The sequence below is a fragment of the Panulirus ornatus genome, chromosome 37, assembly GCF_036320965.1.
Source record: "Panulirus ornatus isolate Po-2019 chromosome 37, ASM3632096v1, whole genome shotgun sequence".
NCBI classification, from domain to species: Eukaryota; Metazoa; Arthropoda; class Malacostraca; order Decapoda; family Palinuridae; genus Panulirus; species Panulirus ornatus.
In genome coordinates this window covers 15,449,622-15,468,991 of record NC_092260.1, presented here as the reverse complement: position 1 = coordinate 15,468,991, position 19,370 = coordinate 15,449,622, and the positions used below count along the sequence as shown (strand labels likewise).

Below are 19,370 nucleotides of genomic sequence, written 5' to 3'. Positions count from 1 at the left end.
GATGAGAGGGCTTGGGAAGTGAGTCAGTTTAGATCACTGATGATACAGTGTTGGTGACTGATTCAGGGTAGAAACTGCAGAAGCTGGTGACTGAGTTTGGTAAAGTGTGTCAAAGAAGAAAGCTGAGAGGAAATGTGAATAAGAACAAGGTTATTAGGTTCAGTAGGGTTGAGGGACGAGTTAATTGGGAGGTAAGTTTGAATGGAGAAAAACTGGAGGAAGTAAAGTGTTTTAGATATCTTGGAGTGGATTTAGCAGCTTAAGGAACCATGGAAGTCACAGGGTGGGGGAGGGAGCGAAGGTTCTGAGAGTGTTGAAGAATGTGTGGAAGGCGAGAACGTTATCATGGAGAGCAAAAATGGGTATGTTTGAAGAAATAGTGGTTCCAACAATGTTATATGGTTGTGAGGCATGGGCCATAGATTGGGCTGTGTGGAGGAGGGTGGATGTGTTGGAAATGAGATGTTTGAGGGCAATATGCGGTGTAAGGTGGTTTGATCGAGTAAGTAATAAAAGGGTAAGAGAGATGTGTGGTAATAAAAAGAGTGAGGTTGAGAGAGCAGAAGAGGTTGTATTGAAATGGTTTGGTCACATGTAGAGAATGAGTGAGGAAAGATGACAGAGAGGATATATGTGTCAGAGATGGAGGGAATGAGAAGTGGGAGACCAAATTGGAGGTGGAAGGATGGAGTGAAAAAGATTTTAAGCGATTGGGGCCTGAACATACAGGAGGGTGAAAGGCGTGCAAGGAATAGTGAATTGGAACGATATGCTATAGCGGGGTGGAGGTGCTATCAGTGGATTGAACCACGGCATGTGAAGCGTCTTATGTAAACCATGGAAAGATTTACGGGGCCTGGATGTGGAAAGGAAGCTGTGGTTTCGGTGCATTACACATAACAGTTAGAGACTAAGTGTGAACGAATGTGGCCTTTGTTGTCTTTTCCTAGCGCTACCTCGTGCGTGCGTGTTGGGTAGGGGGGTGCCATTTCATGTGTGGCAGGGTGGCAATTGGAATGGATGAAGGCAGCAAGTATGAATATGTACATGTGTGTATATATGTATATGTCTGTGTATGTATATGTATGTATACGTTGAAATGTATATGTATGTATACGTTGAAATGTATAGGTATGTATATGTGCGTGTGTGGGCGTTTATGTACATACATTTGTATGTGGCTGGGTTAGGCCATCCTTTCATCTGTTTCCTTGCACTACCTCACTAACGTGGGAGACATTGACAAAGTATGATAAAAAATGAATAATACATATACATACACAGATGTATACATATATACACATGTTCATATTCATACTTGTTTGTCTTCATCCATTCCTGGCACTACTGCGCCCTACAGGAAACAGCATCGCTACCCCCTGCTTCAATGAGGTAGCGCCACATGTATCCTCTTTGTCAATCTTTTCTCGCTTATTCTCTCTGTATGCCCAAGCTATTTCAACTTACCCTCTTCTGCTCTCTCAACCACATTCTTTTTATTTCCACACAGTCTCTCTTACCCTTTTATTCCTTACTCGATCAAACCACCTCACACCACATATTGTCCTCAAACTTTTCATTTCCAACACATCCACCCTCCTCCATACAACCCTATCTATAGCCCATGCCTTGCAACCATATAACATTTTTGGGACTTGTGTTCCTTCAAACATACTTATTTTTGCTCTCTAAGATAACGTTCTCTCCTTCCACACATTCTTCATCGCTCCCAGAACCTTTGCCCCCTCCCCCACCCTGTGACGCACTTCTGCTTCCATGGTTCCATCTGCTGCCAAGTCCAATCCCAGATATCTAAAACACTTCACTTCCTCCAATTTTTCTCCATTCAAACTTACATCCCAATTAACTTGTCCCTCAACCCTACTGAGCCTAATAACCTTGCTCTTATTCACATTTCCTCTCAACTTTTTCCTTTCACACACTTTTCCAACTTCAGTCACCAACTATATATGTGGTGTGCTAAGGTGGTTAGGTAATTGGACAGATGTTCCTGCATGAGCTGATACTGTGACTCCTGTTTAATTGGTACATGAAGGAGTAAGAGGCATAAACCTTACTGGGATGGTAGGGAGGCTTGGCTCTTTCATTATATCACGGGATACACTACAGAGAGAAAATGCTTTTCATTCAAAACTTTACTTTTTTTCTCCATTAAATTCCATTAGTTTATGCAGCTGTCCACTTATAAATCATATTTAATTCTCCTGTGCATTTTATTCATTGGTGTTCTCTAGCTGCAAAATGTCAGAAAATATTCTCTTTTACTTTTGTCTTTGTCTTATTTCATAATATAACCAGCATTGGAGCTTTGACTTTTCTCTACGGTACCCCATGTAGAGTGTGTTTTTTATCATGCATGACTGTAATTGACAGTATTGACTTTTCTCGTAGAAACTCCTAGATCCATATTCTTAGTTTATCATTCCTATTTTGTCACTGCTTTCTATTTCTGTACAGTAGCTTACTTCATCAGATGCCTTTACAGAGTCAAGGAAAATTTTATGCACCCAGCATTGGAGCTTTGACTTTTCTTTATGGTACCCCATGTAGTGTGTTTTTTTTATCATGCATGATTGTAATTGACACTGTATTGACTTTTCTCGTAGAAACTCCTAGATCCATATTCTTAGTTTATCATTCCTATTTTGTCACTGCTTTCTATTTCTGTACAGTAGCTTACTTCATCAGATGCCTTTACAGAGTCAAGGAAAATTTTATGCACCCTTTCCAAGCATAAATTTCATGTTGGCCTTCATTATAGTTTGGATCCTCCTTTGTGTATTGGTATTTCTTATGCAATTTGTAAGTATTTGTAATACTCTTTTGTTTTGAGCTTTGTCTCATCAGTAACATAATTGCATTTGCTTTGGTTACCTTTGTTTTTTAAGGAAAGTAGCTTGAAATCCATCAAGTTTTGATGCTGCATTCTGTTAAAGTTGAATACTCTGTTATTTCAATATCTTTTTATTGCATCATTGTGATCGGATATTTTGTCGTTAACCTTTTCTTTATTCTTTGTGCTGAATTTTGATTGATAGTGACCAGTTAGCTGTGTGCATAATGTATTGGGGCCTTAGTTTTCCTTTTTTGAAAGGCTTGATTTCACAATTTTTTATTTTTATTATTTATTATACTTAATCGCCGTCTCCCACGTCAGTGAGGTAGCGGAAGGAAACAGACAAGGAATGGCCCAACCCACCCGCATACACATGTATATACAAAAATGCTCATACACACATTTTTTTTTTCTTTCTTTTAACTTCGCCATTTCCCGAATTAGCGAGGTAGCGTTAGGAACAGAGGACTGGGCCTTTTTTGGAATATCCTCACCTGGCCCCCTCTGTTCCTTCTTTTGGAAAATTAAAAAAAAACGAGAGGGGAGGATTTCCAGCCCCCCGCTCCCTCCCCTTTTAGTCGCCTTCTACGACACGTAGGGAATACGTGGGAAGTATTCTTAATCCCCTATCCCCAGGGATAAATGTACACATACATATACATCCCCTGTCCCCAGGGATAAATGTATATATACATATACATTTCAGCATATACATATATATACATCTTTCTTTCATACTATCTGCCATATCCCGCGCTAGCAAGGTAGCGTTAAGAACAGAGGACTGGGCCTTTGAGGGGATATCCTCTCCTGGCCCCCTTCTCTGTTCCCTCTTTTGGAAAATTAAAAAAAAATGAGAGGGGAGGATTTCCAGCCCCCCACTCCCTTCCCTTTTAGTCGCCTTCTACAACACGCAGGGAATACGTGGGAAGTATTCTTTCTCCCCTATCCCCAGGGGATAGAATATACATACACAGACACATACATACGTACACATGTACATATTCATACTTGCTGCCTCCATCCATTCCCGTTGCCACCCCACTGCACATGAATAGCATCCCCCCACCCCCTTCCAGCGAGTTAGTGCCTGGAAAAAACAAAAAAGGCCACATTCGTTCACACTCAGTCTCTAGCTGTTGTGTATAATGCACCGAAACCACAACTCTCTTTCCACATCCAGGACCCATAGACCTTTCCATGGTTTAGATGCTTCACATGCTTCACATGCCCTGATTCAATCCATTGACAGCACATTGACCCCGGTATACCACATCGCTCTAGTTCACTCTATTGCTTACATGCCTTTCACCCTCCTGTATGTTCAGGCCCCGATCACTCAGAATTTTTTCACTCCATCCTTCCACCTCCAATTTGGTCTCCTGCCTCTCCTTGTTCCTTCCACCTCTGACACATATATCCTCTTTGTCAATTTATTGTTTTTATTGTTTTTAATTTTTTCTCAATGATTTCCTCTCCATATATAATCCAATGCACTCTTATGCTGAAAACTCAACACTGCATTCATGCACATCATTTTATTCTGCTCCCTCTTCTCTCACTTGATCTGCATCTTGTCTTGACACAGCCTACTCAATAAACTCAGACTTGGACAGGATATCTCAGTGGGGTACACAAAATCTTAAGTTCAATGCCTCTGAGACCCATTTTCTACCCATCTCTCTATTGAAAACTCCTCACAACCTTTGTGTCTCCTTTAAGCGTTCTGTAATACCCCCTCTTGACTAATTGAACATACTTGGCATTACTGCAACAGCCACTCTTTCTTGGAAACCACACATTACAGGAATAGCTAAGTCTGCCTCTAAGAAACTGGATGTTCTGTTTAGATGTCAAAACTTATTCTCTTCTGAATGGTTGCTCCATTTAAACAAGGGATTGATTCATCCTTCTATGGAGTACTGTTCTCACATTTGGGGTGGTTCTAGTTCTGCATCCTTACTTGACAGAGTTGAGTCTAAAGCAATCCATCTTATAAAGTGTCCCAGGCTAACTTCCAAGGCTAACTTCCAAACTTGACCCCTTTGCCCTATGCCACAATGTGGGTTCACTTTCCCTCTTCTATGGGTATTACTTTGGGTTCTGCTCCCAAGAGCTGGATGCTTGTGTGTCCACACCACTAGCTAGACCACGCAATACTCAACAAGCTGCTGCATCACGATTACCGTGGCCATCAGCAACTCAAGGGTGGGCCATTTTGATATCTGCTTCTTTCTCTACACATCGAAGCTCTGGATATCTCTATGCTTTCATGTCTTTCCAAATAACTATAACCTGGCACATTTCAAAAGACAGGTTTTTCACTTTCTCAAAAATTTTTGAATACTTTCCCTTGTCTTTTCTTTCTCTGTTTCATAATTCTCTCTATACTTCAATTAAGGCTCAGCCTTGATGTGGACTTTATTCTATGGCTGGGACCTTCAACATAAAAAAAAGCATGGGATCACACTTCTGCTGAAGGGGGTGTTGTGGGAATGTGTGAAAAGGTGTAAGGAAGTGAGCCCCAGACTGATTTGGGGAAAATTGAAAGTGCATTATGACTGGTGTGTGATTTTCAGTGCTAAGCACCTGTTAATGAGAAGGGTGAGGAAGAGAGGAGAGTGTTTTAGATAGAGCTGAGTAACTTTGTCAGTAATTTAGATGTTAAGTATTGAGAATTAGTGATGGGTGATTTTAATGCAAAAGTGGTTAATATGGTAGTTGAGAGTTGATTAAAGTGAGTAAAATCAGGGCATAAGAAATTGTCAAGGAAGGCCATGGAGTAGGCCACGGGGCTTGGCTGTGGATAGTAGACTAATTTTGACATGTTATTCATCACTGCTTTGAGACTGGATATAAGGAATTGAGAGTGTTTGTCTCTTCCTGATGCTATCTTGTAAAGGCAGGGCAGATGGGAAAAAATTAAGTTGATGGTACTGAAATTACCATATGCCAGATGATACTCTTGTGCTTATGACAGCCTTTTTCCAATCAGTTCCATTACTCAAGGTGTAATTAATCTAAGAGAGTGCTGGCCTATATCATAGTTATTTACCAAAATGCTCTTAAGATTTTTATTTTGTCTTTTTTTTTGTAATTGTCAGGATTATAAATGATAATTCAAAAATGCTTCCAAAAATACCATTGATATTTATTTACTATTGCAGTGAATCAGAAATGAATTATGTAATAAAATTATTAAATTGTATTTTTCAGGGCACCAACACTACCCATGTTGATGATCTAGAACTCCAGAATATCAATAATTTTGCTGAGCTTCGGATTGGATCTAAGATAGGCTTAGGGGTTCCTCTTTCCTTTGCCACAGAAACAGGGGTGAAAAAGGCAAACTTTGTCTTTCTACAGCTCTGTCATTCAGAAGCTGAGAAGGAGACAGATGTAAGTACTACCTCAAGATATCTTAATGGCCTTGTTAGAACTAATTTCAATGAAGAAGATAGTTTTGAGATATTACTATCCTTGGGGTTAAGAGAGAAGAAATGCTTCCCATGTGTTCCCTTTGTGTCATAGAAGGTAACTAAGAGGGTTGGGAGCAGGGGGCTGGAAACTTTCCCCTCCTTGTCTCAATTTCTAAAAGTTGGATTAATGGAAGTGGCCAAGTGAGGAGTGTTCATCCTCCTCAAAGGCTTTGGCTGGGGTGTTAGAATGTTTGAGGATGTAACCAAGATGAGAAGGGAGAGGTAGCTCCAAGTGAAACAAAGTGCAAGGTAGGGGAAAGCTTGGTTTGGAAATGTCATAGGTGTAAAGTCAGGGGTTAGTATGAGTACCCATATACATACTTAAGTCAAGATTTAGCCAAAGTGGCAGGGCAAGCACAAAGCAAAGGGTAAGATTTCTTTTGCAGTCATGTGAAGTGTGAGGAAGTGAGCCCAAGACTGATTCGGGGGAAAATGAAAGTGGGTAACAAAGCATGGATGATTATTAGTGTTTATGCACCTGGAATTTCGGTGAATTGAGGAAGAGAGTAGAGTGCTTTGGGAGAAACTGAGTGTATCAGTACTTGCGATGCAAGAGTTCAGGTATTTGTGGTGATCTGAATGCAGAATTGGGTAATTTGGCAGTTTAGCTTTTGGGGTAGTGTTCTCAAAAAGAAGTAAGTGGGAATTCTTGGTATAAAACATATACATGGGTGAGTATGAGATATTGAAAGTGGGCATTATTGAATGATGCAGCCCGTGGTGTAGCAGTTAGCATTCCTGACCGTGACACATTCATGGGCTACCCAGGGTCAGGCACATAGGTTCGAATCCTGGTTGCGGCATTTGTTCCATAGTCAACCCAGCTGCTCATCCACCCCTAGCGGTAGGTGTATATATATATATATATATATATATGTATATATATATATATATATATATATATATATATATATATATATATATATATATATATATATATATATATATATTTTTTTTTTTGCTTTGTCGCTGTCTCCCGCGTTTGCGAGGTAGCGCAAGGAAACAGACGAAAGATATGGCCCAACCCATCCCCATACACATGTATATACATACGTCCACACACGCAAATATACATACCTACACAGCTTTCCATGGTTTACCCCAGACGCTTCACATGCCCTGATTCAATCCACTGACAGCACGTCAACCCCGGTATACCACATCGCTCCAATTCACTCTATTCCTTGCCCTCCTTTCACCCTCCTGCATGTTCAGGCCCCGATCACAAAAAATCTTATTCACTCCATCTTTCCACCTCCAATTTGGTCTCCCTCTTCTCGTTCCCTCCACCTCCGACACATATATCCTCTTGGTCAATCTTTCCTCACTCATTCTCTCCATGTGCCCAAACCATTTCAAAACACCCTCTTCTGCTCTCTCAACCACGCTCTGTTTATTTCCACACACACACACACACACATATATATATATATATATATATATATATATATATATATATATATATATATATATTTTTTTTTTTTTTTTTTTTTGCCGCTGTCTCCCGCATTTGCGAGGTAGCGCAAGGAAACAGACGAAAGAAATGGCCCAACCCACCCCCATACACATGTATATACATACGTCCACACACGCAAATACACATACCTACACAGCTTTCCATGGTTTACCCCAGACACTTCACATGCCCTGATTCAATCCACTGACAGCACGTCAACCCCAGTATACCACATCGATCCAATTCACTCTATTCCTTGCCCTCCTTCCACCCTCCTGCATGTTCAGGCCCCGATCACACAAAATCTTTTTCACTCCATCTTTCCACCTCCAATTTGGTCTCCCACTTCTCCTCGTTCCCTCCACCTCCGACACATATATCCTCTTGGTCAATCTTTCCTCACTCATTCTCTCCATGTGCCCGAACCATTTCAAAACACCCTCTTCTGCTCTCTCAACCACGCTCTTTTTATTTCCACACATCTCTCTTACCCATACGTTACTTACTCGATCAAACCACCTCACACCACACATTGTCCTCAAACATCTCATTTCCAGCACATCCACCCTCCTGTGCACAACTCTATCCATAGCCCATGCCTCGCAACCATACAACATTGTTGGAACCACTATTCCTCCAAACATACCCATTTTTGCTTTCCGAGATAATGTTCTCGACTCCCACACATTCTTCAAGGCTCCCAGGATTTTCGCCCCCTCCCCCACCCTATGATTCACTTCCGCTTCCATGGTTCCATCCGCTGCCAGATCCACTCCCAGATATCTAAAACACTTTACTTCCTCCAGTTTTACTCCATTCAAACTTACCTCCCAATTGACTTGACCCTCAACCCTACTGTACCTAATAACCTTGCTCTTATTCACATTTACTCTTAACTTTCTTCTTTCACACTTTTTACCAAACTCAGTCACCAGCTTGTGAAGTTTCTCACATGAATCAGCCACCAGCGCTGTATCATCAGCGAACAACAACTGACTCACTTCCCAAGCTCTCTCATCCACAACAGACTTCATTCTTGCCCCTCTTTCCAAAACTCTTGCATTCACCTCCCTAACAGCCCCATCCATAAACAAATTAAACAACCATGGAGACATCACACACCCCTGCCGCAAACCTACATTCACTGAGAACCAATCACTTTCCTCTCTTCCTACACGTACACATGCCTTACATCCTCGATAAAAACTTTTCACTGCTTCTAACAACTTGCCTCCCACACCATATATTCCTAATACCTTCCACAGAGCATCTCTATCAACTCTATCATATGCCTGCTCCAGATCCATAAATGCTACATACAAATCCATTTGCTTTTCTAAGTATTTCTCACATACATTCTTCAAAGCAAACACCTGATCCACACATCCTCTACCACTTCTGAAACCACACTGCTCTTCCCCAATCTGATGCTCTGTACATGCCTTCACCCTCTCAATCAGTACCCTCCCATATAATTTACCAGGAATACTCAACAAACTTATACCTCTGTAATTTGAGCACTCACTCTTATCACCTTTGCCTTTGTACAATGGCACTATGCACGCATTCCGCCAATCCTCAGGCACCTCACCATGAGTCATACATACATTAAATAACCTTACCAACCAGTCAACAATACAGTCACCCCCTTTTTTAATAAATATATATATATATATATATATATTTTTTTTTTTTTTTTTTTTTTTTTTTTTTTTTGGCTTTGTCGCTGTCTCCCGCATTTGCGAGGTAGCGCAAGGAAACAGACGAAAGAAATGGCCCAACCCACCCCCATACACATGCCTTGATTCAATCCACTGTCAGCACGTCAACCCCAGTATACCAGATCGCTCCAATTCACTCTATTCTTTGCCCTCCTTTCACCCTCCTGCATGTTCAGGCCCCGATCACACAAAATCATTTTCACTCCATCTTTCCACCTCCAATTTGGTCTCCCTCTTCTCCTCGTTCCCTCCACCTCCGACACATATATCCTCTTGGTCAGTCTTTCCTCACTCATTCTCTCCATGTGACCAAACCATTTCAAAACACCCTCTTCTGCTCTCTCAACCATGCTCTTTTTATTTCCACACATCTCTCTTACCCTTACATTACTTACTCGATCAAACCACCTCACACCACACATTATCCTCAAACATCTCATTTCCAGCACATCCATCCTCCTGCGCACAACTCTATCCATAGTCCACGCCTCGCAACCATACAACATTGTTGGAACCACTATTCCTTCAAACATACCCATTTTTGCTTTCCAAGATAATGTTCTCGACTTCCAAACATTCTTCAAGGCTCCCAGAATTTTCGCCCCCTCCCCCACCCTATGATTCACTTCTGCTTCCATGGTTCCATCCGCTGCCAGATCCACTCCCAGATATCTAAAACATATACTTACACATCCACACATGCACATATGCATACCTATACATTTCAACGTATACATACATATATATACACAGACATATACATATTCATACCTGCTGCCTTCATTCATTCCCGTCGCCATCCCACCACACATGAAATGGCGGGAACGAGGAGAAATGGGAGACCAAATTGGAGGTAGAAAGATGGAGTGAAAAAGATTTTGAGTTATCGGGGCCTGAACATGCAGGAGGGTGAAAGGCGTGCAAGGAATAGAATGAATTGGAACGATGTGGTATACCGGGGTCGACGTGCTGGCAATGGATTGAACCAGGGCATGTGAAGCATCTGGGGTAAACCATGGAAAGTTCTGTGGGGCCTGGATGTGGAAAGGGAGCTGTGGTTTTGGTGCATTATTCCATGACAGCTAGAGACTGAGTGTGAACGAATGGGGCCTTTGTTGTCTTTTCCTAGCGCTACCTCGCACACGAGGGGGGAGGGTGTTGTTATTCCATGTGTGGTAGGGTGGCGATGGGAATGAATAAAGGCAGCAAGTATGAATTATGTACATGGATATATATGTAAATGTCTGTGTGTGTATATATATGTATACAATGAGATGTATAGGTATGTATATGTACTGTGTGTGGACGTGTATGTATATACATGTGTATGTGGGCGGGTTGGGCCATTCTTTCGTCTGTTTCCTTGCGCTACCTCGCTAACGCGGGAGACAGCAACAAAGCAAAATAAATGAATGAATAAGATATTATTATTATTATTATTATTATTATTATTATTATTATTATTATTATTATTATTTTGTCAAGAATTTGTCAGATGCCTGCTGATTGTTGTTTATATTTTCTGACTCCTACCACTATGAAATTAACTTTTGCAAAATAGTTGAAAAAACTGACAATTTAGTCCCAAAAGTCGATTTATCAGTGTGAAAGATTTACTCAAAGAAAAATTATGAAATTCATCACTGTTCATTACAGGATCAGGACCTGCAGCAAATTGAAGAGTTTCCTTCTGGGACTCACAATAGACCTTTGAAGAATGAACCTTCACTTGCTGATACTTCCAAACAACCTGGACCTCAGAGGCAAGGTCCTACCCAGGGGGAAAAGACGGCTGATAATCACCCAGCCCCTCAGCCTGTATCATTTAGGCAGAACAGTCAGAAACAAGAGTCATGTCATCCACTTGCATCATGTGCTCAGCCTTCTCAGGGAAATTCCACAACTTATGGCATTCCAAGCCCTCAGCCTCAGAATACTGGTGCTAGACCATTTCCTTCTGCTCCACAGTCACAGTTCCTTCAGCAAGTGCCTTCGTTACAGCAGCTGCCACAAAGCAAGTTGATGGTGAGTGAGTCTGTGACACAGTCCCAAAATAGTATTCAAGAGCCATTATCAGAACTACCTCTAGAAAAGAGATTTAATGAAGATTGTATTACTGTGGATCACCAGAAATTACACAGTGCAAATAAGAAAAGTCATGAACATGTTGTTTACCCAGATCATAAGGGATCACTGCATACAGATAGGTGTGACAATACATCAGCCCAGTCAGAATCTTCAAGACATGGTAAAGTAAACAATTCAGGTCACCCAGGGCACAACATACAACCAGAACCTTGTCTTGCTCAGGGACATGCACATTTATGTCACAGTGAACCTGAACCACATGTACAAACTCTAAATGGTGAAAATTTTTGTCCTGATAACATTAAAGGGAACTTACTAAAACAGGAATCGGAATACAAAGATACCAGTGAGACATCAAACCAGAGTGTTACACGCCAGCAACTGAATTATGCATCTAGTACTGAAAATCAAGGAGGACTGAATGAACTCACTTCTCATGGTGGGACTATCCCTAAACAACACCCTGATAATGCCTTAGACAAGTTACATCAAGATACAAGTGTTCGACATCAGTCCCATATAGTTCCTAGTCACGCAGCTCAAGAACATACGCAAAGTCAGCAACTTAGTTCTCAGCATTCAGTTCTTCCAATAGCAAAGTCAGCTGTTGAACCTACATCAAGATTTGATGATTCAAGAATTGGAGATTCTCATAATTCATTTGGTATGAAGTCTTTGGATGCTTTCAACAGAAATGTTCATGGAGAATCAAGTTCTGTGCCTAGTTCATGTTTTGTTAAAAAACTACATTCTCCATGGGAAGAAGACACTCATAAGACAAAGCCATCAGCAAGGATAGCTCCAGTGCAGATTCAGTTTGTAGACTCACTTCAGGCTGAATCTGGAACTTCCCAGCAGTCATCTGTAGAAAAGAATGTTCCACAGCCTGAGATCAATCCCTACAAGGGATTACTCGTGAGTAGTAACAAGGAAGATTCAAGTGTAGAAATAAGCCAATCTGTCAGTAGTTCAAGGAATCAACCTTTGGTTCATAAATCAACTCCAGTAGACAGTGATTCTCTTCGTACTGACTTGAACTGTGTATCCAGTGTTCTAGTTTCAGGTACTTTATCAAGAGAAGAAACATCATTCACGCAAGAACAGTTTGGTGGGGCTTCACTTATGAGGGGGAACAGTAATGAACACTGCACCATTGGGGTAAATAACAGTCAAAATGAAAACTCAAAAGTTGACTCAGTCAGACTAAAACTATCTAGAAATCTGGAAAGCGTAGAAGAAAAACATAGATTTGGTGTATTTGAATCTGATGACATGCATTCACCCATCAGTATTGACCTCACTCAGCCAGACCCAGAACCCAAGGAAAAGATAGAAAGAGAAAATAATGTTAAAGCTGTGATCATGAAAAATGAGGATGAAGAAAACTTCAGCTGTGAAGAGGTGTGTCTTATTGATGACTGCAAAGAAAACTTATCCTCAACAGAACTGAAGGATGTGTTAGAGAAAAGGAAGAAGTGGATTAATGAGAAGCCAAGTAAAGAAGGTAGAAATGCTAATAAAATTAATAATCAGAATAGAAAGAAAGCTTGGTTAAATGATTCACCCATGTCATTGGATGGTGGGTCAGAAAAAGATTTGGATGGTAATAGTGAAACGGATATGCCAGTACAACACACAAAGACAGGTAAAAGGAAGAGATTAGCTATAGATTCTGATGATTCTACTTACGAGTCATTTGAACCAGATAAGAAAGGTGACTCTGAAACAAATCAAGTTAGAAGCATGAAATGTATTGAGGATGAGAAACACACCAGCAGTGAAGATGATGAAGTGGGTGTTTATCTTGTTCATGATAGCAAAGGAAATTCATCCTTAGCTAAGTTGAAAGATGTGCCAAGGAAAAGGAAGAGGTGGACTAAAGAAAAGCAAATAAAGAAAGTTAAAAATGAGACTGAAAACAATAAACAAGATGTAAAGAAAGTTAGATTGAATGAGTTGTCCATGTCATTAAGTGATATGCCTGTTGAAGACTTAGGTAGTGATAGTGAAACTGAATTACTAGTGCAACACAGGAAAACTAATAGAAAGAAAGGGTTAGTCATAGAGTCTGATAGTGATCCTAGTGACACATTTTCATGTGAACCAAATAGGGAAGTTGTTTCAGAAACAATATTAAACAATCCAGGAACTGCAAATCAAGGAGGTTTAAGATCTACTGTAAATGATTGGACCAATAAAGAATGTCGCATTGCTGTAAAAAGATTGCCGTCAAATATTGTTGGTGAGGTAATGCAAGGTAAAATTGTTTTAGCAGATGAACATTTGGATTTAGTAGTCAAATCTTCATTACCAAAATTTGGTTGCCAGGATTCTGAAGTTGGTGCACATACTTCAGATAAAAAAAATGTGATTGTAGTAGATGATGATGATGACGATGATGATGATGATGATGATGATGAATTACCTGACATAAACATTCCATGTATAAAAATAGAATCATCTGACTCTCCTCAGATGAGTAGTTCTAGATGTGAGGAAATAGAAAAGCAGATAAATGGCAAGTTGATTAATAATGTAAAAGGTAGCAGAGATGGGGTTGACACAAGAGGGAAGGATAAGATCAAAGGTGAGAAGATATATGGCATCGGAAAAGAACACATACATCAAAGATCACATGATGAACAGTATAGAAGCAATAAACAGGATGTAGATACAGTTAAAAGTATAAACCAGGGAGTGAACCAAAGAAAAAATCTTGATTTGGAAGGAGCTCTCTTGTGCAGAAATGAGAACAGCAGTGAATCAGTCCCTGCAGTAGTGGAGGCAGATGCTGAACAAAGAAACAAATCTAATGTAAGCCTTGATGTTAAATCTGCACAGTTTCAGAATGTTGTAGTAAAAAAAGAGAAATTAGAGGAAACAGAGGGGAAAGAGAATGAGGTTGAAAAAGGGAAAGTGGCAGAATGTGAGAATAGTGGAATAATTATAAAAAAGGAGCCTGGCGAAAATTCTGAAAAAGGATCAAACATGGCAGTGGATGATGATGATGATGATGTCATTTTCATGTATTCACAAGTGGATGAAACTATATGGGTATCCAGTGATGAAGAGGAGACTCCATCACAGAATATCTCATTTGGTCCCTTGCCCTCAAGTCCAGTCTTAGATATTGAAGAACTGTTCAGAGAAGATGAGGAACAGAAATTGAACAAAGATGTGAAGAATAAGGTGGTGGATGATGACTTGTGGTTCCCTGTTCTCTCTCAGTCTTTCTTCAGTGATGATGAACTTGATTTTAAAACTAAATCTGTCAGTGACCCTTCACAACCTGAATCTTTACCAGACTCATCTCATATAAAGGAAACTTATGAAAATCATGTTGAGAATGTCAATATACCAGATTTTCAGGAATCTTTACCAGGCCCAAGTGGAATTAACAAAGCCTCAGAAAATGATGAAAGTATTCCTCCACTTCATAAATGGTGGCCAGAACTATCACAGGGATTTTCTGATGATGATGCAGAGATAGATAATGCATTTAAAGACAGTAAAACACTTTCAGGTAACTTGAAGAGCCTTGATACAGTTATTGAAAAATTAAAGAAAAAAGACAAACGGGGAGTTCAGCTGACAGATCCCAAAATACCACAACCACGTACAAAAAGTGATAACATTAGGAAAAGAGGCAAAAGATGCCAGGAAACATATGGAGTACAGTCTTGGAAAGAAAGTGATAGTAAGTCTGTGGCTGAAGAGAAGAAAAAAGACATGGATCATGAAGAGTTGCTTTTGAGGAACCAAAGACCTAAGAGAAAATCCAGGGAGAGAACTATTGAAACACCACCTCAAAAAAGGAAACAGAAGAAAGGTCCAAGTTTAAGAGATAATTTAACCTCTAAATTCAACCTTCAATCATACAAAGCAACGGTGGAACACAAACCTCGAGAAAAACATCATCTTCTTCCGAGAATTAACATAGAAAATGAGAGGATTCAGACACGAAACAGGAAGTCGCACTTAGTCACTGATAAGCCACGTGCCGAAGAAAATATTTCAGTTCAGAGCAGAAATGAATCAGATCCCCTGAATCAGAAGTCTCGAACTAAAGTTGCAGCTAAGGTTACACACAAGACACGTTCCCAAAGACTCATTGATGTAAACCTATTCCCATCTCCAGATACAACTTTGCCAAAGCTCAGAAAGCCAAAATATAAGATCCCAAAAAGCTCTGATAAGAGTGAGGAAAAACAAATGGAGACAGAGGGAGGTATCAGTCCTATTTCAGCTAGCTGTGATGAAGATATGCCAGGTTCCATCCCATCTCAGCCTACACAATTAGGTGCTGAAGAACAGAACACTCATGATAATGACCAAGGAACAAGAGGTATAATAAAAATGGATACAAAAACGGGTAATGCATCAAAGAAAACAGTACATTTTCCTTCAAAAGTGGAGGAACTTGTCCAAGCATTACTAATATCACCACGCAAAAACTCTGAGAAGGCCGGAAAGCTGGCTGCAAGAGCTCGAGAGGTGTTGCCTAGAGAAGTAAGACTGCAAAATTGTCATGTACCTTCAAATTACATGGAGCACTTTATATATCACATATGTCGGTGGAATTATGACTGGCTAGAGGCCTACCGAGCTGGGCTGGAGAAGCAAGAAGCAAGTGGTAAAGGTCGGATAGTACAACCACCACCAGTAGTCACCAGCACCAACTATCCAACACTCATACTTTATAACTCATATGATGATTATAGGGAGATATTCAGCAATCTTTTGTACTTAGAGATTTGGGAGAATGTATATCAAGATTGGGTTAAGTACAGGCAGTCTAATGTTTGGCTTCCCTCTGAGATCGATGTAATGCAACCAGCTTTTGTTGGAACTGGATCAGGTTCTCTGAAACTGTGGATTGTCAAAATGTTTACATTAATCACACATGAGCAAAGTGTTAAAGGATTTCATCCTCGACAGGGGTCTCTTATCTCTCTCAGGATCCAGGAGGGAGCCAGAAAGATGCACATCTTTGGCCATGTAGAACATTTTACTAAACACCGGAAACGTATGGTGTCAAAGGAATTGGAGAAGGCTTGTCCAAATGCAGATGTTTGCCTGATGATGGGGGTTCAGGTAGCCAAGGAAATCACACAAAATGTTAAATGTGGAAAAATTATCTTCATTAGCAATGTTTCTTATATTCGTCCCAGTGCTCGCACTTGGGAGGGCTTGTGTAAATTGCCATTATCTCCTCTGTGCTGGGACATCCTAAAACCAAGCAAAGATGTTTTTTCTTGTAATTATGGCGGTGGTGAGTATTTAATTGATGGGATGCCTCTCAATGGCATTCAGAAAAAGGCAGTTATAGAAGTTAGTAGTAAGTGCATATATGATCAACATCTTCCCAAGATGAGTCTGATTCACGGGCCACCAGGCACAGGGAAAACTCGCACCATTACAGCTCTTATAGCCCAGATAATAAAGCTCAGTCATGAGACACAGTTACCATATTGCCGGATTTTGTTGTGTGCCCCATCCAATGCTGCTGTTGATGAGTTAACTCTCAGACTTGTTAGGCTACGGGAAATTGGTATATACTTACGTATTGTTAGGGTTGGAGTCAGGGAAAGCATCAATTCAGAGCTCAAGAATTGCACTTTGGATGCACTTGTGCAGAAACAAATCAAAGTGGAACTTTCTACTCCCAAAAATCTTTCCACAAAGCAGGAATGGGAAAGGAGGAATACTATGGTAGAACATGCTGCAGAAGACCTTCAAAATGCCAGGAAGGCAAACAAGAGCAAAGAAGTTATTAAGCAGATGGAAATTCGCCTCACTGAGTTAGCACGATCCAAAGCAGAGTTTGAGAGAAGTTTTCATTCACAGCCAACTGTACAAGAGCGGCATCATTTACAAAAGAAATGGCAATATCAAGTCCTTGTTAATGCTGAGGTCATAACAACAACTCTTGGAGGTTGTATGTCTGGTGTCATGGCAGAGGTTTTCAGATTCCCAAATAACTTCACCTGCTGCATCATTGATGAGGCAGGCCAGTGCAAGGAGACAGAAACCTGGTTACCACTTCTGCTTGGAGTCCGCAAACTTGTATTGGTTGGTGACCATCGGCAACTTCCAGCAACAGTATTATCCCAACTAGCCCAAAACAAGAATCTCAAGCAGTCATTGTTTGAACGATTATATCATCGCTTTGTGATAGAACTGCAATTGGACAGCTTGGTCCATACCTTAAATGTCCAGTATCGAATGCACCCAGAGATTGTAGAATGGCCTTCTGAACATTTCTACATGAACAAGCTCAAGACTAATTCATACATTGTTCCCCAGCGTAACTGTGACTGGAAGCCATACATAGTCTTTGACTTGAAGGTTAGTAATAAAATTTACTGTTTTTTGTTGCCCTATGCAAAAGCTGGTGAGGGAAAAAAGAGAATATGTGATAGAGTGTAAAAGAGTAAACTCTAGATTGATATGGGTAAAACTGAAAGTGGATGGAGAGAGATGGGTGATTATTGGTGCCTATGCACCTGGTCATGAGAAGAAAGATCATGAGAGGCAAGTGTTTTGAGAGCGGCTGTGTGTGTGTGTTAACAGCTTTGATGCACAAGACCAGCTTATAGTGATGGGTGATTTGAATGCAAAGGTGAGTTGAGGGTATAATTGGTGTTCATGGGGTGTTCAGTGTTGTAAATGGAAGTGGTGAATAGCTTGTAGATTTGTGTGCTGAAAAAGGACTGGTGATTGTGAATATATATTTATTTATTTTGCTTTGTCTCTGTCTCCCGCGTTTGCGAGGTAGCGCAAGGAAACAGACGAAAGAAATGGCCCAACCCACCCCCATACACATGTATATACACACACGTCCACACACGCAAATATACATACCTATACATCTCAATGTACACATACATATACACACACAGACACATACATATATATATACCCATGCACACAATTCACACTGTCTGCCCTTACTCATTCCCATCGCCACCCCACCACACATGGAATACCATCCCCCTCCCCCCTCATGTGTGCGGGGTAGCGCTAGGAAAAGACAACAAAGGCCTCATTCGTTCACACTCAGTCTCTAGCTGTCATGCAATAATGCCCGAAACCACAGCTCCCTTTCCACATCCAGGCCCCACACAACTTTCCATGGTTTACCCCAGACGCTTCACATGCCCTGATTCAATCCACTGGCAGCACATCAACCCCAGTATACCACATCGATCCAATTCACTCTATTCCTTGCCCGCCTTTCACCCTCCTACATGTTCAGGCCCCGATCACTCAAAATCTTTTTCACTCCATCTTTCCACCTCCAATTTGGTCTCCCACTTCTCCTCGTTCCCTCCACCTCTGACACATATATCCTCTTGGTCAATCTTTCCTCACTCATTCTCTCCATGTGCCCAAACCATTTCAAAACACCCGCTTCTGCTCTCTCAACCACGCTCTTTTTATTTCCACACATCTTTCTTACCCTTACATTACTTACTCGATCAAACCACCTCACACCACACATTGTCCTCAAACATCTCATTTCCAGCACATCCACCCTCCTGCACACAACTCTATCCATAGCCCACGCCTCGCAACCATACAACATTGTTGGAACCACTATTCCTTCAAACATACCCATTTTTGCTTTCCGAGATAATGTTCTCGACTTCCACATATTCTTCAAGGCTCCCAGGATTTTCGCCCCCTCCCCCACCCTATGATTGGGAATACCTGGCTTAAAAAGAGAGATATACATAAGTATACGTATGTAAGTAGGAGAGATAGCC

At 40.8% G+C, this 19,370-nt stretch overlaps 2 protein-coding genes across 2 annotated transcripts in view; one reads left to right on the top strand and one right to left on the bottom strand.

Annotated features, from left to right (window-relative positions):
* The window catches only part of LOC139760523 (diacylglycerol lipase-beta-like), a 128,226-nt gene that overhangs the window by 85,846 nt on the left and 23,010 nt on the right, over window positions 1-19,370 (bottom strand). The window lies entirely within an intron of this gene.
* Window positions 1-19,370, top strand: part of LOC139760522 (uncharacterized) — a 35,668-nt gene that overhangs the window by 4,244 nt on the left and 12,054 nt on the right. The window contains exons 3-4 of the mRNA XM_071683827.1: window positions 6,074-6,256; window positions 11,170-17,949. Of these exons, the coding sequence (XP_071539928.1) occupies window positions 6,074-6,256; window positions 11,170-17,949 (6,963 nt within the window). The remainder of the gene's footprint in view (window positions 1-6,073; window positions 6,257-11,169; window positions 17,950-19,370) is intronic.